This window comes from Erinaceus europaeus, unplaced genomic scaffold (assembly GCF_950295315.1).
Source record: "Erinaceus europaeus unplaced genomic scaffold, mEriEur2.1 scaffold_564, whole genome shotgun sequence".
NCBI lineage: Eukaryota > Metazoa > Chordata > Mammalia > Eulipotyphla > Erinaceidae > Erinaceus > Erinaceus europaeus.
Genome location: NW_026647724.1, coordinates 59,284 through 80,780, shown reverse-complemented (window position 1 = coordinate 80,780; position 21,497 = coordinate 59,284). Strand labels below are relative to the sequence as shown.

General features: G+C 48.0%; 1 protein-coding gene across 1 annotated transcript in view; it reads left to right on the top strand.

Moving 5' to 3' along the window:
• Positions 1–9,202: 9,202 nt before the first annotated feature.
• The window catches only part of LOC103108269 (inositol monophosphatase 2), a 42,301-nt gene continuing 30,006 nt past the window's right edge, over positions 9,203–21,497 (top strand). Inside the window, exons 1-3 of the mRNA XM_060184293.1 lie at positions 9,203–9,222; positions 11,843–12,049; positions 20,470–20,574. Coding sequence (XP_060040276.1) covers positions 9,203–9,222; positions 11,843–12,049; positions 20,470–20,574 — 332 coding nt within the window. The remainder of the gene's footprint in view (positions 9,223–11,842; positions 12,050–20,469; positions 20,575–21,497) is intronic.

Genomic DNA, 21,497 nt, shown 5'->3' with positions numbered 1-21,497 from the left:
GGTCCTTGCACATTGTAACGTGTGCTCAACCAGCTGTGCCACCTGGTCTCTCTCCCCCTTTCTAGCTCCCCATCATCTCTCAACTTTTCCTAGCTAATAAAAATTGGGAGTGGGGAGTTGGGCTGTAGCGCAGCGGGCTAAGCGCAGGTGGCGCAAAGCACAAGGACCGGCATAAGGATCCCGGTTCGAACCCCGGTTCCCCACCTGCAGGGGAGTCGCTTCACAGGCGGTAAAGCAGGTCTGCAGGTGTCTGTCTTTCTCTCCTCCTCTCTGTCTTCCCCTCCTCTCTCCATTTCTCTCTGTCCTATCCAACAACAACAACAACAACAATAATAACTACAACAATAAAACAACAAGGGCAACAAAAGGGAAAAAATAAATAAAATAAATATTAAAAAAAAAGTATTTAAAAAAAATTGGGAGGGGAGGCCATCAGGGGGCTGTGGTTTGTAGTGCCGGCACCAAGCCACAGTGATAACCCTGCTGGCAAAAAAAAAAGGGGGGGAGGCGGGTGGTGGCGCATCTGGTTAAGCGCATGTATTACAATGCACAAGGACTCAGGTTCGAGCCCCTGGTCCCCACCTGCAGGGGGAAAGCTTTATGAGTGGTGAAGCAGGGCTGCAGGTGTCTCTCTGTCTCTCTCCCTCTCTGTCACCCTCTTCCCTCTTGATTTCTGGCTGTCTCTATCCAATAAATAAAGACAATAAAAAAATTTTTTAAAAGAAAAGTTTTTTTTTTAAAGAGTATGTCCTCACTCATGAGCTAACTCCTCGTCCCCACCATGAGCGTTCTCACATCTGCCTTCCTTGGCCCTGGGTGTCTGCGCCTCTGCTGGCGCTCTGTCAGTCATAGTAGCAGAGTTGCTGTGTCACCAGGTGTGACATTCTGCCACGTAGCTTTCTAGAGTGGCTGGAACACTTTCCACCCCTGTTAGCAGCAGGTGAGGTTTCCCCTTTGCTCCACATCTTAAGACAACACTTGACTTTCCTACTCAAGCCTTCTTGATGGGCTTGAGATGGCATTTTATTGCCATCGTTAATGTGCATGTCTCTGAGAACTCTTGAAGCCAAGTGCCTTTTCATGTTTATTCAAGCTTCCTGGGTTTCTTTTAAAGATGGTAGTACTGAAATGCTCATCAGACATTTTAGTCATCCCCACAATAAACATTTGTTAAACAACTATGGAAAGAACTTTAGCCCTTACACCTAGTATGACATGAGGTGTGGGGCGGTCCTGTGGGGTGGGGCCCTGCAGGAGATAGGGGTACCACCCTGGCTGCTCCCGGGGGGCCCCGCAGTGCCACGGGGGGCCCAGCATCACACATCTGATAGGAAGCTATTGAAATAGCCCAAGTGAGAAGTGCAGAATGGATTTGTCAGGGAGACGGGGAAGGAGGTAATAAAACATGGATTTCCAGGGCTGAGGTGCCAAAGTTCACTGTGGATTTGTAGTCAGAGTGAGAGAAAAATGTGCCCAGGATGCCTTCAAGGGTTTGGGCCTGAAAAACTGGTCGAATGGATTTAGCATTTCCCAAGACGGTGACCTTGCAGGAGGAACAGGTTTGGAGCTAGAGGTCGTGTGCTCTGTGCTGAGCACGTTGAGCTTGACTTGCCGGTGGATCTCTAAGTGCAGGCACTGAGCTTGGAACCAGGGTCCAAGAAGGCAGTTTGGGAGCCGTTGATCTGGAGATGGTGTTTCAGGCCAGGTGCCTGGACAGGGAAAGAGCAGCTTGTCTGTCCTATGGGCTGCAGCATGGGTGGCCACCAGCCAGGCTCTAGGTGGTTTCTTGGGGGAAATTCCCTCATCAGTATCTAGAGAGCTTAGGTCATAAGAAAGGCTTTCACCGGGAGTCGGGCTGTAGCGCACGTGGCGAGAAGCCCAAGGACCGGCGTAAGGATCCCGGTTCAAGCCCCCGGCTCCCCACCTGCAGGGCAGTCGCTTTACAAGCAGTGAAGCAGATCTGCAGGTGTCTGTCTTTCTCTCCCCATCTCTGTCTTCCCCTCCTCTCTCCATTTCCCTCTGTCCTATCCAACAATGACATCAACAACAATAATAACTACAACCATAATAAAAAACAAGGGCAACAAAAAAGGGAAAATAAATAAATACATATAATATATACTTATTTATAAAAGAAAGGCTTCACCTTTGCCAGCTCAATCAGAGTTGAGTTCTTCCAGCCACTGGGAGGTGGGAGGTGCTGGGTGGTGACTTCTCCCTCACCACCTGCAACTCTTAGTCTTACCTCAGCCCCACAGTGCACCCGGAACCCCGAGTCCAGGCCTCTAGTTTCCCCTTACCTCCATAGGGTGGTAGGCAGCCTGCACTTAAAATTCTAAAACCCGGTGCCAGGTGGTGTCGCACCCAGTTGAGTACACGTTACACTGCACAAGGACCTGGGCTCGAACCTCTGGCCCCCACCTCGGGGAAAACTTTGCAAGTGGTGAAGCAGGGCTGCAGTTGTCCCTCTTTCTCTCTTCCTCTTTATCTCTTCCTTCCCTCTCAATTTCTGGCTGTCTCTATCCAATAAGTAAATAAAAATTTTAAAAAATATATTCTAGAGGACCAGGCAGCGGTTCACCAGGTTAAATGAACATAGTACAAAGCGCAAGGATCCTGGGTCGAGCTCCCGGCCCCCCACCTGCAGGGGGGTCACTTCACAAGCGGTGAAGCAAGTCTGTAGGTGTCTTTCTCTCTCCCTCTCTATCTTCCTCTCCCCTCTCAATTTCTTTCTGTCCTAATCAAAAAAAAAAAAAAAAAAAAGGCCACAGGAGCAGTGGATTCATAGTGCAGGCACCAAGCCCCAGCGATAACCCTGGAGGCAAAAAAAAAAAATCTAAAACCTTGGTGAATTTTACCAAAGTAAAGGACTCTGGGAAAGGAGGGAAGGGGTGGGATGGATGGGCGCTGGAGTCCTGGGGCTTGATGATGGAAAAGGACCTGAATTGGGGGGGGTGTCATCTTATAGTCACTCATCTTGGGGAGGTAAGAGGTCGTACCGATGTGTCAACAACTATACTGTAAACTCTGAACTTCCCAGTAAAGTAGTAAAATGGGAAGAAAAGAAGTTTTATTTATTTATTATTTTTTTTTCTAAAACTTGACCTGATGTTTAGAACTTTGGTCGAGATAGAATTCCCATGAGACAGCACAACAGACAGACACAGAGCAGCAGCTGCCTCTTTGAGGCACTTGTGGGTCAAGGGTCAAGTATACGAGGCCGCTGCACCCTGACCCTGTTCCTGAGGCCAGCTGTCCCCGTCCTTAACTATTGGAAGGAAAGGGGTGTGTGTGTATCCTACGCCCATTTTGCACACAAAAGTGTTGGAGATAAATAAACAGCATTTGCACCTGCAGCCCTTAGCTCAGTCTTTCAGCTCAGGCCTCAGTGGGAGTGAGTCAGTGATACTCCACCTGCATCTCACCGAGGGCTAGAGAATCAATCCAGTTATCCCCAAACGCGAGTGAATGGGCCTTTGAGACCCTGGGATTGTTGCCTTTGAGACCCTGGCTGTGCGTATGGGGGGGGGGGTGGAGGGGATATGCAAAGCAGCCTTTCCACTTAACCAGAAGAAGATAAAAATTGCACACACACACCCCCCACCCATGCACCCATCCCCTTCTCCCAGCTCCAGGAACAGGGACTGTTCTAGGTGGGGGATTCCAAACCCCGGGAACCTGAGACAGAGAGAGAGAAAGGAAGTTTTGAGTGCAGGCTCCTCCCTGTCTCGCAGCCTCACTGGGTCTGAACCTAAGGCTGGTCTGGCTTTTATCATCTTTCTCCCATGGGAGATGAGGGGAAGTGGAGCAGCAGGGAGGTGGCATGTCGAGTACTGGAGCCTGTTTCAGGATCCCTGTGTTCACCGTCCCAGTTCCCAACTGCCGGGGCCAGGCTTGTCTCATCCAACCCGGTAATGGTAATGCATTTAGTCCCTCTGTGGTCTGGCCCCGGGATATAGGCCTGAGTCTGGATGACAGTGAGGGGGGAAGGTCCTGGAGACAGCAGCCTGGATGAAGTCACACCTGAACTTTTTTTTTCTACCTCCAGGGTTATCGATGGGACTCGGTGCCTGCACTATGGAATCCACTGCTCCTGGAGGCTACTTTTTCCCATTTTTGCCCCCTTTGTTGTTATTGTTATTGTTGCCACTGCTGTTGTTGTTGGATAGGACAGAGAGAAATCCAGAGAGGAGGGGAAGACAGAGAGGAGGAAAGACAGACACCTGCAGACCTGCTTCACCACTTGTGCAGTTGGGGAGCCAGGGGCTTGAACCAGGACCCTTAATGCTGGTCCTTGTGCTTCATGCCATGTGCATGTAACCCACTGCTCTACCTGCCCAGCACCCCCGAACTTTATCTTTTGAACGGAAAGCCAGAGGGCATCTAGCTTAGGTGACCTGTTTAGGGAGGATAGAAGGGCATGGAAGAGGTCCAGATAAAGAGAAAAGATAGATGCTAGGTACTGTAATCGGGGAAGTCCAGGCAGCACCCAGGGCCTACAAGGCTGCATCTTGGCTGCAGTTAAGGGAGGGTCAGGCTACCAGTGGGAGACGGTCTGGGCTCAAAGGAGAGTGGAGAGTAGACTTGTAGGCATGTGTCCTGCTCGAGACTCAACAAGGTGGTCATGCTCAGTGATTAATTAACTGATTAACTAACAGTTTATTAATTAACTTGCTGCAAGTTGAAAGAGACCCAGGAATAAGGAATGTCTGTGTGCCTGGCATGGTCATCTGAAGTGAAGGGAATCCATCACTTAGAGCTCTGGCGCAGACAGGGATTAAGAAATCATCTGTTGGGGGCCAGGCGGTAGCACACCGGGTTAAATGCACACAGTACAAAGCACAAGGATCCTGATTCGAGCCCCCGGCTCCCTACCTGCAGGAGGGCTCACTTCACAGGTGATGAAGCAGGTCTGCAGGTGTCTATCGTTCTCTCTCCTTCTCTGACTTCCCCTCCTCTCTCAGTTGCTTTCTGTCCTATCCAACAACAACAGCAGCAGCAGCAGCAGCAGCAATAATGACAGTAACAAACAACAACAGCAACAATGGGAAAAAGATGGCCTCCAGTGCATGTAGGCACTGAGTCCAGCAATAACCCTGGAGACAAAAAAAAAAAAATTAAGAAAAGAACTCATTAGTCCTAACAACTGGAGGTTGCTCAAGACAGTAATGAAAGATTTAGAGGACCTATGTTGGAGTCCTTCTTCCTGCCCTTTACAGCTACATGGCCTTGGGCAACCTGCTTACCCACTTTGTGTCTGCATTTCTTCACCTTAAGCATGAGAACAACAATTAATATTATCGCAGCACTGTTACAAGCAGTAACAAGTCAGAAGGAGTGAATTGCTTAGAACGGGGCCTGGGACAGAGTAAGGGGTGACAGGTGAGTGCCCACCCGTTTATGACTCAGGCCCTGGTGGTGGAGCAGGTCTGATCTGAAGGGAGCACAGTCACGGAGGGCAGGGTTCACTCTTGCCGCCTGGACTGGTCTGTGGGAGAGCCCCAGCGGAAGGTGTGTCCATAGGCCCCTCTGGAGAGGTGCAGATGGAGCCCTGTGCAGCTCAAATGCAGGTGAAGAGTCCCTCTGAATTTGGGTTGGCAGGTGACTGAGTGCCCAGCAGAAATGGTTCAGACCACAGGGAGACAGTGGAATAAAGTGCGATCGAGTTTAGAAAGTAGAGATGGTGCATTTGTGAAAACCCAGCTAGAAAAGTAAAGAAGGAAGCAATTCCAGCTAGAAAACCCCAAGACTTGCCAGCCTGTGGGCCCAGGAAATCTGGTGTTTTGCCTTTTTAAAAATATGTATTTATCTGTTATTGAATAGAGACAAATTGAGAGGGGAGGGAGACATAAAGAGGGGGAGAGAGGGAGAGAGAGAGAGACACCTGCAGTTCTACTTCACCACTAGAGAAGCCTCCCCCCTGAAGTGTATGCGCTTAACCAGGTGTGCCACCACCTGGCCCCTGACTGGTGCCTTCTTCCTGTGCCTAAAAGTTCTGCAGACAGGAGCCGTGAGCCACCTGTGCCACGTGATGGCCGCACTGTTACCCAGGCATCTGAGGGACATGGTCAGTTGGCTTGGTGACCATGTGCATGAGGGTTCTACAGGACAGGGTTGGTCTAGGCTATTGAGTCTGCAGGGCGGGTGAGTATGACAGCCAGGGAGAGCCAGCATCCCTGTGTCAGACAGGAAGAGTTGACGTGGTGGATGACACTGGAAGGCAGCCTGCTGGAGAATTCTCAAACTCAAAGAAAAGCCCGTCTCTTTTTTTCTGTTCAGACCTTCAGCTCATTGGATGGCCCTCACCTACAATGTGGAGGGGAATCTGCTTTATTCCACCATGTAAAATGTTTCATCCAGGGCCCCCGGGTGGTGGCACACCTGATTGAGTACACATGTTACAATGCACAGGGACCCAGGTTCAAGCCCCCAGTGCCCACCTGTGGGGGGGGGGGGAAGCTTCGCAAGTGATGAAGCAGTGCTGCAGTGCTGTCTCTCTGTCTCCCACCCTTCTCAAGTTCTCTCTGTTTCTATCCAGTAATAAAGAAAAAAATTAACCATTGTGTCCTCTGTGTTCCAGTGGACAGTATCTTCACCTCTAGTGGCTGCATTTTCCCTGATCTGAAGAAGATAGACACACTGCCTATGGGAAAGACCATTCCTGGCAGGGTTTCGGGGTCCCCTGTTACATGGCTTCTGGGACACACACACAGTTCACTCTGTGGTAGTGGGTAAGAAGAATTGGGTAGTAGATTTGGGATAGTCACAGAGCCTCACTGGGAGATATGAAAAACATAAACATAAAAACATTAAAAATGGGGTGGGTGGGTGGGGAGAATACAGGTCCAAGAAGGATTCAGAGGACCTAGTGGGGGTTGTATTGTTATGTGGGAAGCTGAGGAATGTTATGCATGTACAAACTATTGTGTTTACTGTTGAATGTAAAACATTAATTCTCCAATAAAAAAAAAGAAAAAAAACATTTAAAAAAACATAAACATAAGCAAATGATGCCTCTGACACTAGAGTTGAGAGTGTCCTTCCATGTAGATGTGAAATGCAGACTTCAGCGACTCAAGGCCCATATCTCTTGTATTAAACATTAACTTCATGTTATTTGGAGGGCAAGACCCAGGCCAGGAGGTCTGTGAAATGCATGCTTTGTTAGAGAGTGGTCGAAAAACATGAGTTAGAAAATGGCAGGCACTGACTTACTGTGAGCAGAGTGCAGTCAGTCCAGATCTCTGGGACTTTGCCGGTTAATCACAGGGCAGCCTCATAGATTAGTTTGTGGACATGCTGGACTGAATGAAGTGTGACTGTGAAGCTAGCATACGCTCATTTGTTCAAATAAACTTAGAACTTAAATTGTGACGGTGTCTTTAGGACTACACTTTTAGGAGCTGATCTAGGATAGGACATTAATAAAGAAGCTGTGGAGATTCTTGGGGGTGGGGGGAGGGAGATTGCTGTGTGCAAAATGATATATTTTTAAGTTTTTATTAATTTTCCCTTTTGTTGCCCTTGTGGCTTTATTGTTGCAGTTATTGTGTTGTTGGATAGGACAGAGAGAAATGGAGAGAGGAGGGGAAGACAGAGAGAGAGGGGAGAGAAAGACAGACACCTGCAGACCTGCTTCACCACCTGTGAAGCGACTCCCCTGCAGGTGGGGAGCCGGGGGCTTGAACTGGGATCCTTACTTGTGCTTTGCACTTAACCCGTTGCACTACCACCCGACTCCTGCAAAATGATATTTTAAACAGTCATTTTATTTCTTTCCCATGATTGAGATTCACACTCAAGAGCCAGAGTACACCCTTGGTGCATTCTGCACCAGGGGCCTCAGATGTACAAGTCCTGTACTCTACCAGCTGGGCTATTGCCTCAGCTGCCAAATTCGTGTCTTAAGGAGATTCAGCTGAAATCAATGAGCACAGAATTGAAAACAGAACAGGAAGACCCCTGGTGACACAGCTGGAGCCGGGCACAGGAATGTAAATGTGACTGTAGTTAAGGGACACTCAGGACTGCTAACTATATGCTTTGTCTTGTTTATTATGACTACATTACACCCTAAATGTCCTGTAATTAGCACCTTATTTATCTATTATATGCTAATGAGAAAGATACAGAGAAGGGTAAAAGACACACAGAGTCCGGAGAACTGGTCAGCTCTGGTGAGTGGAGGTGCTGGGGGTTAATCCTGGGAGCTCCAACATGAAAGATTTTTGTGTAACTATTATGCAATCTCCCCAGTTCCTACCAAAAAAAAAAAAATGCAAAAACAAGATGAATAGCGCAAAGCTCAAGGACCGGCATAAGGATCCCGGTTTGAGCCCCCAGCTCCCCACCTGCAGGGGAGTCGCTTCACAGGCGGTGAAGCAGGTCTGCAGGTGTCTGTCTTTCTCTCCCCCTCTCTGTCTTCCTCTCCTCTCTCTATTTCTGTCTTATCCAACAATGATGATATCAATAACAATAATAACTACAACAATAAAATAACAAGGGCAACAAAAGGGAAACTACAGAAAGAAAGAAAGGAAGAAAGAAAGAAAGGAAGGAAGGAAGGAAGGAAGGAAGGAAGGAAGGAAGGAAGGAAGAAAGAAAGAAAGGAAAGAAGGAGAAACCAAGATGAGTAAACCATATGTAAAATTTGTCTGTTACTGCTTGGTTCAGCAGTAGGATGGAGCACCTACTATGAGAGACAAGGTGGGGAGGGTCTCCTTTTCTGCTTCTTGTTTTAAAATATATTTTTATTTATTATTGGATAGAGACAGAGAAATTGAGAGGGGGAGGGGAGATAGAGAGTGAAAAAGACATTACACCTGCAGTCTTGCTTCACCACTCATGAATCTTTCCCCCTGCAGGCCTTGAACCTAGGTCCTTGCACACTGTAATGTGCGTTCTTAACTAGGTGCCTCACTGCCTGCCCCCCCCCCATTATTTATTTATTTTTTTAAACCATGACATTGCTCAACAGGCTGATAGTGGTACTGGGCATTGAACCTGGAATATTACAGCCTTAGATACTAAAGTATTTTGCATAACCACTATACTATCTCCACAGCCCCTTCCTGCTTATTCTTTGAAATCTCATGTGAGTATCTCTGGTCCCTGCAGACTTCTAGCAGGATTTTTTTTGCCTGTCTTCATCCTCTTTAGCATCACAAGTATAACATAAGCCAGAAGTGAAGAGGCAGCAAAAATGCTTGTCTGCGTTGGAAGGTAAGCCTCAGAATGGACGGGTCTGTGTATCTGGGTGTTTTAGGAAGAAATAACAGCCTCGTAGGGTAGAGCCCCATCTCCACAGGTGTGAGACCCCATGTTTGGTGCTGTATGACCCAGTGATACTCTGGCCTCTGTCCCTCTCTCTCTCATAAAACAAATGAATTTGAAAAGCAAAGAAATTCCGTGGCTTGGGGTGGCTGTGTCTCTCAGTCATTTTTAGGGATTCCCTTTGCCATTGTGGTAAGGAGAAAAACTAGGTTGTTAGAAAGGACAAAAATGTGAAGAAAGGCCTGGGCTGGAATAGAACTACTTTAAAAACAAGAATCATTAGAGAAATAATTGTTAGCAGTACAGTTACTGGCACATGGGTCTAATCTACCTCTCCGTGGTAGGTGGCTGCACACCATTCCCACCGCCAACTAACTCGTCCTTCACCGTCATGCACTGGATGGGATCCCTTTCCCTTCTCTCCCTCTCCTCATTGCTGCCCCCACTCCACCCCCCAAGTTACTTGTTTTCCTGCAATGCACTACAACCAATCCAAGTTTCATCCTGTATTTTCCTGCTGCTTTTTTATTTCATAAAATGGAAATGATCCTTCCTGAGGCATCCTGTGACTGATTAACCACTCCACAGGCCTTCCTCTCTGCGTCTCCCTGGGGTTCCGGAGCCGGATGAGGCCAGGCAGAAGGGACTCAGGAGCTGAAGCTCTCCATCCCTCACCACCCCCATCCCCCAACCCGTGTTTTTGCCCCAGTGGGTTTAGACTGGCTACACAGCTGTAGCGTCTGCCTGGCAGCTCTGCCCGAAGGGTTCCGTGAGGCTGGGTCCTCCTGTAGATGCTGAGAACACCCCAACCCAGAGCAGTAGGTGGGACAGGGTTCCAAAAGTGGATTTTTAGCTTTTCCAAGTTTCTCAGTTTGAACATTTGTAATGTGAACTCAAGAGCATATTTCATTTCACATGATTTGTAAAGTTAATTAGGGGAAAGATGTTTTGCACTGAAATCTCATCAAGTCAGACTCATTGGCATCTACGTAGCAGAGGTATTGATTGATATGTCATTTTCCATTGGATGAAGTTTCATGTTCTTCAAACCACTGTTTTTCTGTTTAGTTTAATTCTTTAAAAAGATTCATTTACTGGGGGCTGGGTGGTCATGCACTGGGTTAAAGAGCACATAGTATGAAGCACCAGGCCCGGTGGAAGGATCTGGGTTCAAGCCTCTGTCGGGAAATTGTGAGGATGTGGTTGAGCTCGGCAGGGCTCACAAAGCACCCTGCATTTCTGACACTATTGCCTGTCTACATAGTCATTGTTTAGCCTGAAAGTCCCCACTCATTCCATTCCTTTGATCTATCTTCTTTCTACCCTCAAGACCCTCCCTGCCTCCAGGGTATTATTTAAAAAAATTTTTTTTTTAATAATTCTTTTTTTTTTATCTTTTCCCTCCCTTGTTGTTTTATCGTTGTTGTGGCTATTATTATTGTTATTGATGTCATTGTTGTTGGATAGGACAGAGAGATATGGAGAGAGGAGGGGGAGAGAAAGATAGACACCTGCAGACCTGCTTCACCGCCTGTGAAGCAACTCCCCTGCAGGTGGGGAGCCGGGGGCTCAAACCGGGATCCTTACCCCGGTCCTTGTGCTTTGCGCCATGTGTGCTTAACCCGCTGCTCTATCGCTGGACTCCCCAGGGTATTATTAATCCTACAAGTTAAAACCCTCACAACAGTTGTTAAGGAAATTCCTACCTTTCCAGCTCCATTTTGCCTTTCTCTGCCCCTTTCCTAGCTATTTCCATTTCTGACTTGCCACTTCCGGGTCTGTCTTTTAAAAGCCATGGCTCTCTGATCAATGAAGACATTGCATTGTCTCACCACATGTTTGGTTCCTGAGTCATCTCCCTCACGACACTGAGTGAGTAGCAACCCAGGCTGGCTCCGGTCGAGTTCTCTCCAGCCCAGAGAGTACACGCCCGGGAAGAGGCACCCCCACGCTAGCCCGGCAAACCTCCCGCTCCCCACCTGCAGAGGAGAAGCTTCACAAGTGGTGAAGCAGGTCTGCAGGTGTCTGTCTTTCTATCTCCCCCTTCCCTCTCCATTTTTCTCTGTCCTATCCAATAAAATGGAAAAACTAGCCACCAGGAGCAGTGGATTCATAGTGCTAACACTGAGCCCCAACAATAACCCTGGAGGAAAAAAATAATAATAAATAAAAGACTCACTTACTTATTAATCAGTGGCAGAGAAAGCGTGGAGATATAGTGAGAGCCAATAGATTACTCTGGCAAATGTGAGGCTGGGTATTGGACTACAGACTTTATGCTTGAGAGTCCAATATTTTTTTCCACTGTGCCACTTCCTGCACTGTGAAACCCCTGTTTTTCTTTTCCTGCAAAGAAAAATTGTTTCACAGATAGAGCAAAATATCTTCAACAAGTAAGCCTATTTGCCTTGTGGAATGAGTAGCAGCTAATTAAGACTCACTAGACAACAAGGGCAACAAAAGGGAAAATAAATAATAATAAAAAGACTCACTAGAAACCCATACAGAATGTCTGGCGGACTATGAAGTCCTCAGGTCTGAGCCCCTGACATCAAAGCTGGTAAAGCAGGAGTGGAGAGCTCATTTTTCCCGAGGAAGAAAAGACTTGTCAGTTGACCCTTTCCCTCAAATTTTTATTGCAGATCATCAGAAAAGCCCTTTCTGAGGAAAAACATGTTTCCACAAAAACATCAGCTGCGGATCTTGTGACAGAAACAGATCACCTTGTGGAAGATTTGATCATCTCTGAGCTGCAAAACAAGTTTCCTTCACACAGGTAAGTGTGTCTTGGGTGTTATATCTGCCCCCCACCAGCAGTGAATGTTACATTCTTAAAGTGACTAGGGTCCAGTTTGGGGAGGCTCACAGCCTAACAGCCTACTCCCAATGTGTCCAGTGGCTAGTAAATGAACTGACCAATTTTCATCCCTCTAACCACGTTTTCACAATCTTTTTTTTTTTTTTGCCACTAGGGTTATTGGTAGGGCGCAGTGCTATGAGTCCACTACTCCTAGCAGCCATAGTCCCCCCTTTTTTTTCTTTCTAATTTTTTTTAAATATTTATTTATTTTCCCTTTTGTTGCCCTTGTTTTTTGGTTGTTGCAGTTATTGTTGTTGTTATTGATGTCGTTGTTGTTGGATAAGACAGAGAGAAATGGAGAGAGGAGGGGAAGACAGAGAGAGGGAGAGAAAGACAGACCTGCAGACCTGCTTCACCGCCTGTGAAGCGACTTCCCTGCAGGTGGGGAGCGGGGGGCTCGAACCGGGATCTTTACACCAGTGCTTGCACCATGTGCGCTTAACCCACTGTGCTACCGCCCGACTCCCTCTTTCTAATTTTTCCTAGATAGTACAGAGAAATTGAGAGAGGATGGGGAGACAGAGGGAAAGAAAGAAAGACAGAAAGACACCTGCAGACCTGTTTCACTGCTCTTGAAGTTGACCCTCTGCAGGTGGGGAGCAGAGGCTCAAATCTGGGTCACCGCTCTTGGTAATAGGTATGTTTTAACTAGGTCTTTCCCCATCCTGGCCCCCCCTCCCCCTTCTGGACAATTCTCATGTCGATTTATTTCGTAGATATTGACAGCCTCATTCTCTTCTCTATAGTTCTTAGTTCTTTTTTTTTTCTTTTTCTTTTATCTTTTTTTTTTTTTTTTTGGATAGAAACAGCCAGAAATTGAGAAGGGGAGATCGAGAAGGAGAGAGACGGAGAGACACCTGCAACCCTGCTTCACCACTCATGAAGCTTTCCCCCTGCAGGTGGGGACCGGGGGCTTGTACCTGGGTCCTTACGCACTCTAACATGTGTGCTCAACCAGGTGCGCCACCACCTGGCCCCTAGTTCTTAGTCCTTAACTTTTGGAGGTTAGTGTGTGAACAATCTGACAACAGCTACCTATCTTTTTCCTTAGAAGATTTCAAATATTTCCATAGCTTTTTTTTTTTTTTCCCTTTCCTCTACATTGAGAGTAAGAGGCAGAGAGGGGAGGAGAGACACCACCACTGACACCATTTCACTGCTCATTAAGCTCCCGCCCTCCAACTATTCCTGTGAGGTAGCTGGGGCTTCCAAGCTGGGCCCTTGCACCTGGTAATATGTCTGAGTCACCTGCTGTTTTTTTACACAACACTTTGACACCTAGTTCCCAGGGAGCCAAATACCCAAGAGGAACAGTGTCCTTTCGCTCTGGGGGGTTCCTCAGGTCCTTCTCTCACCTCTGATTTCTTTTTAAAAAAATTTTTTTTTACATTTATTTATTTATTTATTTTCCCTTTTGTTGCCCTTGTTGTTTATCATTGTTGTTGTTATTGCTGTCATTGTTGTTGGATAGGACAGAGAGAAATGGAGAGAGGAGGGGAAGACAGAGAGGGGGAGAGAAAGAGAGACACCTGCAGACCTGCTTCACCGCCTGTGAAGCGACTCCCCTGCAGGTGGGGAGCCGGGGGCTCGAACCAGGATCCTTACGCCGGTCCCTGCGCTTTGCGCCACCTGTGCTTAACCCGCTGAGCTACGCCCGACTCCCTCTCACCTCTGATTTCTACAGAATCGATTGCAGAGAGTCTCTTCCTTTCTTCCTGGAGAAGCACTAAAAACCGGAGTCGGTGATGGTTGCCCTGGGTGTCTGTCACTGACTGTCTGGTTCCAGTCTGTACACTTCACAGCAGAGGCGCGGGAGTCTCCAGGGTCTGTAGCCTCCATCAGACACTGGGAGGCACAATAGGCTCTCTTCCTGTGAGTGACTTAACAAGAGACAGCCAGTACCCAGCATCCCTTTTCTGCCCTGTGGTTTTTCCTTCTAACTAGTTTTTTACCTCAGGGTCACCAACTCTTCCACTGATGTCTGTCTGCCAGTGAGTCTTTTTTGTTTAGTGAGTTGTGTTGACAGCCTTTGTGTTTGAGCGTAGTGTTATTGTCTCCTATTTCCTTAGTCAGTGTGAAAGCAGGATCTCTGACATTCGTTAAGAGTACTTACAAGTGCTCAAATGTTACGACCTTTTTAACTTTTAAAAAGAAAAAAGAAAAGGGAAAGTCTGACGTGCTAGTTTCAGAAGAATTGTCTCGATTCTGAAAGGATGAAGACTGTACTGGCTAACCAGCTGTTTCTGACGTGCTAGTTTCAGAAGAATTGTCTCGATTCTGAAAGGATGAAGACTGTACTGACTAACCAGCTGTTTCTGGCTCAGTAGCTATTTGGGACTTGAGTCGCGGTGGTACCCACCCAGCCGGCTATGTGGCCCTGGCAAAGGGCTTTGAGGTCACTGCGAGACTAGGCAGAATGCTGGTGTTGGAGCTTCTGGCATTTTCCATTAGGGCTCCAGCGACGAACTGGATTTTAGAAGGTGAGCCTTAATCCTGTGTGTCGGCAGCAGGCCCCAGCGGATCATAGACACTGATGTGTCACCGTGAGCAGGGGTTCCCTACACACAAGGTCTGCTTCAACAGTCACTGCTGAGTGACTGCTGAGTGGTCACGGAGCAGGAGTGTGGGATACGGACGAGTGTAGTTTCTCCTTATTTTTACCCCTGCAGCTGCCAGGCTCAAAGCCCCTTGGAAAAGCCATTGACACTGGTGCAATGAGCCTCATTAAGGTGTGTGTCAGGCACAGCTGGGAGATGCAGATGTGCACAGCTGGCCAGGACTCACTGACTTAGGGAGTGATCCCAAACTACAGCCCACGGGCTTGTGACCTTGAGGACAGAGACACACCAGCTTCATGGGTGCCTCAGGCTATTGGCCATTTCTCAGCTCCAAGGACATCACTGTTTTCTTGTTCTCCAATAAGTTTGTCAGGAAAATTCAAGTTCTTTCATTTGTTTGTTTGTTTTCCCACCGAGATTATTGCTGTGGCTCTGCACCTGCATGACCTACTCCCAGCTGGTCTTCTCTCTCTCTCTCTTTCCTTAAGATAGAAAGTGAGAGACAGAGAGGGAGACAGAGGAGAGGCGAGAGGCACCACGGCACTACTCCACTATTTGTGAAACTTCTCCTTTGCAGGTGTTTCAGTGTGGTTGGTTGTGTGTGTGTGTGTGTGTGTGTGTGTGTGTATGTGTGTGTGTGTTGAACCTGGGTCCTTTGTACATGGCAAAGTGTGTGCCTCACAGGTAACCTATCCCCAACCCCTGTTTTATTATTATTACTATTATTAAGAAACAGCAGAAACTCCATGGGGAGTTGGGCACTAGTGCAGCGGGTTAAGTGCACGTGGCGCAAAGTGCAAGGACCAACGTTAAGGATCCCAGATTGTGCCCCGGCTCCCCACCCGCAGGGGAGTCGCTTCACAGGTGGTGAAGCAGGTCTGCAGGTCTTTCTCTCCCCCTCTCTGTCTTCCCCTCCTCTCTCCATTTCTCTCTGTTCTATCTAATAAAGACATCAATAACAACAACAATAAAAAACAAGGGCAACAAAAGGAAAATATATATATATATATATATATATATATATCCCATGTCAAAGGGCAAATTAAAAAAAAGAATTTTAAAAAAAGAAACAACAGAACACAACTCTTTTTTTTTTTTTAATTCTTTACCAGAGCACTGCTCCTCTCTGGCTTATGGTGGTGTGGAGGTTTGAACTTGGGACTTGGAAGCCTCAGGCATGACAGTCTCTTCACATAACCATTATGCTATCTCTCCTGCCCCAGAATACAACTCTGTCTTTTATATAGTGCCAGGGATTAAATCCAAGGTCTCAGGCACACTCTGCTGATGCAAAATAAAGACCTGTTATCTCACATGTCCATCTTCAGGGAGCTGAGCAGAGTTCTTCCCAATCCATAGGTGTTAGCCTCCCACAGAAACCAAGTGTACAGCAATAAAAACTTGACTTACAGGCCAACAAGATAGCTTGACTGGATGGTGCATTGCTTTGATGTAGGCACAACCTAAGTTCGAGCCTGGCCCTCACTGCATTGGAAGAAGCTGTGGTCTGTTTCATTCTCTCTCTCTCTCCCCTACCTTCCCACCTACCCAGGAAGCATTTTTGGTTTCTCCAGAGTATCACCCACCCATGGCCCTGTTGGATCCTGAGAGGCCCTTCCCCGAGTGTTGTCACTGCCCAGGAGCGAGTGGAGAGGTGAAGGATGCTCCCACCTAGGCAGCTAGGGAAGGAGGAGGGGGAGGAGGAGGAGGAGGAGGAGGAGGAGGAGGCCTCGCAGCCAAGAGTGAGCAAGTAATAAAAAAGCCCCGGACTCCTGGTGGGCACCTGCAGAGCAAAAGCTGTGTTCACAGGAGCTTTCCAGCGGCTGCCAGAAAGCAAACTACACAATGAACCCCACAGGCTGTAGCCTACACATCTGCCTACACATCTGCCAGTGAGCTGACCTCGTAGCCCTGCACGTCCCAAGTGGCCCCTGCCAGTGTGCCATGGGGCTGCCTGTGTGCTCACTTGCCTGTCCTGCAGAGAAGCTCGTGCCCCTGCCCTTCCTGGAGACCTGGAGGGCCCCCTTCAGCACCAGCAGAACCAACTTCCTTCTAAAGATGAGGTTGGCAGAGGAAGAACACTCCTTGTTCTTCTGTGGCTTCCTGGGAACTCATTTTGTATGTGAGTCATTCCCATTCCCGTGACCTTTATGACATCTTCTCAGCACTATAGGCATCTTGGCCTAAACTCTTGGCACTTGCCAAAGCTCATGTGTGTTTTTAGGGTGTGAACCCGTTTCTCTAAAACACACACACACACACACACACACACACACACACACACGGTCACAAGCCATCTCAGGGAAGGAGAGAATCTTGTAGCTATAGAAGATATTGAAAAGAGATTTTCTTTTCTTCTTCTTTTTTTTTTTTAATCTTATTTATTATTGGATAGAGATAGAGAGAAATTGAGAGGGGAAGGGGAGGGAGAGAGCCACCTGCAGGTCAACTTCACCACTCGTAAAGATTTCCCACTGCAGATGGGGACCAGAAACTTGAGATTTAATTCCTTAAGTCCTGGGAATGAGAGAAGCAGGGTGGGGCTTTGAGCACATCACCTGAGTTCCTGCTGTAGTCAGGTGTTTGGAGCTCACTGCCTGACCCCACCCTGCCCAGCCTGGCGCCTCAGACCCATGTCTGTTACAATGAATTTGCTCCATCTGGACACACCTGCCTAGATCATGTGATGCCAGTGCTCAGAAGGCACACGGGGGAGTGGGTAGCTTTGCAGTTCTCCTCAGGAAGATGGGACTTTCAGCAGACAAGAGCAAAGCCCCCAGTCCTGGTGGCAGTTTCTGAGGGCTGACAGCATCCACCCCAGCTTTCTCTGTGAAGACTTGGGTTCCTCAGGTCTCTCAGTCAACACCCCTCAACAATGACTCGCCTCCTCCTCCTCCTCCTCTTCCTCCTCCACCCTGAAAACAGTATCTGCATACACACCATTCACACTGGTGTAGTTGAGATAAATCACCCTCTGGTGAAGAGAAGGCTGGGTGACTTTGTGCCTGTAGAGCATGGATTCCGTCAGCTGTGAAGTGGATTCTGTCAGCTATGAAGTGGACGGAGTGGTGTTAGAGCTGTCAGGGTCCACGTGAGTCACAGTGCACGTGGCAACATTGGAAAGTGGAATCAGGATGCAAGGCCCTTGTTCTTCTTTTAAAAAAAATAAATAAACAACTTTATTTATTAGATAGATACAGTCAGAAATCAAGGGAGAAGGGGACGATAGAGGGCAAGAGAAACAGACAACTGCAGCATTGCTTCACCGCTTGCAAAGCTTTCCCCCTGGGATTCAAACCCAGGTCCTTGTACATTGTAACATGTGCAGTCAACCAGGTGTGCTACTACCCGGCCCCCAAGGCCCTTGTTCTTCTGTCTGCACTGTCCACTGGAACAGCCCCATGTCTTTATAAAGACTAGTGAAATGAAAAGACTGGATTTCAATTTACATACACACATATATACACACACACACATACATATATATATATATATATATACATTCATTTAAATAGTTTCAAATAGTAAAACTAAGGAGCTGACTTTCAATTTCTTTAAAAGAATTGCTAATTTAAATAACTGCATGTGATGCATGGCCTCTTGGACAGAGGTTTCCATTTCAGTTTTTTTTTTTGTTTGTTTGTTTGTTTCATTTACAACCTGATGTTCATCTTCTGCTCAAAGTCGTTGACACCAAAGCTTAGACACATGGCTTCTCTAGGAAGATGCTTTTCTGTGGCTCTGGGGGGTGCACCTTCACCACCCCCAGGATGACTTCTTCATTCTCACTTTAGACAAGAGACAGAAAGGGAGAGACACCAGGGCTTCCCCAGTGCCACTGCATTCTCATGGCCGCAACCCTGCTGGGAGAGCTCTCCCGTGGCCCCTGGGGAGAGTGGTTTTCAGCGCTCCTTGAGTCCAAAGGTGGGGCTTGGCTGCCTGCTGACCGCAGCTGACCACAGCAGTAGTTGGCAGCAGGACTTGCAGTTGTTCTCATTTAAATGTCATTCATTGTTCTTTCCTAGAAAAAAAAAAAAAAAAACTAGCGTCTTCATCTCCTCCTCACAGTATGAGCACCTAATACCAGGCCTGTCAGCAAGGCCTTGTATTCACACACAGAGTAAATGTTTGTTCAGTGCTTGCCACGGCAAAGCAGCACACGTGCCAGAGGCCCTGCCCTGCTCAGCCCGGGCTGCTAGGTGTTAGGGACGTGCGCTGAGCGCTCCCTGCCGAGCACTGTTCTGTGTGCTGTAGATGGGTGTGCTCTTCACTCTCAGGCATGCACAGAAGAAAGCCAGGTCTGCAGGCACCAGCTCATAGGTATAAAGAAGCCTCTGTGTGCAAGGGCAGGGAGGGCCAGAGGGAGGAATTCAGGATGCCTCCCCACTCCCTGCCTGAGCCTCTGGGCTCTGGGGGGGCCTTTTCGTGAGAGAGACATGAACAGAGACAACTGGGAACTCCCTTTTGTGCAGGTGAATTCTGAGATGCTGGTTGTCTTGTTAGGGTTACTTACAGGCTATGGTCCCCTCATAAGAGTGAAGGTGATTCCAGGAGGGCTTGTCTTGTCGGGGTAGGGGTTGGGGGGTACTTAACAAGGAGAGGACAGGATGGGCTGAGGCTGGGCATGAGCTGAGTCCCCTTGAAGGGCTACATAACCAGACACAAAGGAGGAGGGAGAAGTGGAGATTCTCAATGATTTCGGGGTTAGTCTGAGGACTGGAGGTCAAGCCTCCTTAAGCCGGTCCTTGTGCTTTGCGCCACCTGCTTGTAACTCATTGTGTTACTGCTCGACTCCCAAGGTCAAGCCTCCTAACTTCCATCTCTTCCAGCCTTTCCTTTTTTGCTGCCAGTTATCACTGGGGCTTATTACCTGCACTATGAATCTGCCACTCTTCGTAGCCATTTTTCCCTTTTATTATTTTTGTTTCCTTTCTCTTTTTATTTGGCAGGGCAGGGAGAAATTGAGAGGGAGGGGAGATAGAGAAGGAAAGAGAAAGGTAAACACCTGAAGACCTGCCTCGCTACTTATGACGTGTTCACTCTGCGGGTGGGGAGCGGGGGCTTGAACCTAGGTCCTTGTGCAGGGTGCTATGTGCTCTTAACCGGCTGCACCAACACCCGGCCCAGCCTTTTCTCCTATGGCACTCTTAGCAGCAGGAGGCAACTCACCCCACTCCCAGGCCAGAGGCTGTGTTAGACAGGACTGAGCAGGGAGGTGGCATGTCCTGCAGGGGCAGGGACCCACGTGGAGGCAGTGGTCACCTTGTGTGCAGTTGGGAGGAGTCTGCTATCGGCGACATGACACGTCCGGTCCAGGGAAGCAGCGTGCCCTGGGCCATGGCACCTGAGTCCTGAACTTGCTCCCCACCCACCTGCTTTGCACTCTTCTCATGCCTGTCCTTGACCTGGCCTCCTGCAGACCAAAGTTAAAGTGATAAATTCAGCTATGCTTTATCAGATCTGATTTCTGCGTGCTTCATGCTGATCCCTTCTCCACCTTGCTTGCACACACACACACACATACACACACACACACACACACACACACACACAGAGAGAGACAGAGAGACATCCTCTTCCAGAGCTCTTCCAGTGAACTCCGCTGTCTGTTTCCTGAGTCCTGCTAAGTAAGCCCATGGACAGAGGGAAACGCAGGTCGTCTTTGACAGCCTCTGCGTCTGCATGACCCGGCGGACCTATAAGGAGATCTCTTTAGGGTGTCTGTTCTGTCTGGAGTTGTTGGGGTGTCTCTGAAGGCTGAGCTCCTGCCCACCACAGGTTCATAGCAGAAGAGGCTGCCGCCGCTGGGGCCAAGTGTGTGCTCACCCCCAGCCCCACCTGGATCGTCGACCCCATCGATGGCACCTGCAATTTTGTGCACAGGTGAGCGACAAAACACTCCCATTCTTGGGGCTGGGCAGTGGGGTACCTGGTAGGGCACACGCATTATGCTACCTAAGGACCTGAGTTCAAGCTGCTCCTGGTCCCCACCTGCAGGGGGCAACTTCACAAGAGGTGAAGCAGGGCTGTAGGTCTCTCTCCCTCTCCCCTCGCCTCCCCTCAGTTTCTATTTCTGTCTAAAATAAATACAAAAACAAAATGGAAGGGAAAAAAAGAACACCCCCATTCTAGTATCTAAACTACTGTTATTCAAGTCTTTGTCCTTTTTTTCCTTTCTTTTCTCTCTCCCTCTCTCTCTCTCTCTTTTTTTTTTTTTGTTGCCCTTGTAATTAGTGTCATTGTTGTTATCGCTGTTGGATAGGGCAGAGAGAAATTGAGAGAGGAGGGAAAGACAGACAGACACCTGCAGACCCACGCCATTGCTTGTGGAGTGACACCTCCCCCGCAGGTGAGGAGCTGGGGGTTCAAACCGAGATCCTTACACTGGTCCTCGCACCACACGTGCTTAACCCACTGAACTACCACCCACCCCCTTTTTTTAATTAGATAGAACAGAAATAAATTGAGAGGGGAAGAAAGAATAGAGAGTGAAAGAGAGAGAGAGGGGGACCTGCAGACTTGCTTCACCATTTGTGAAGCTTCCCCTGTGCAGGAAGGGAAGCGGAGCTTGAACCCAGGTCTTTGTGCAATCAGCTGGGTGAACCACACTCTTGGTTTTTTTCCAAAGCAGCATTTTGGAGGCAGGTGTAGAAAAGCAAACCCATGGAAGATTTACAGTCACATCGAAAAGAGGACCACATCTTGACATTTTTTTAAGTAAGGTGAGAGTCTCTGAGCATGTAAGAGATCTCCATTCACTAATATATATATTAATAATATATTATATATGATATATTAATATAATA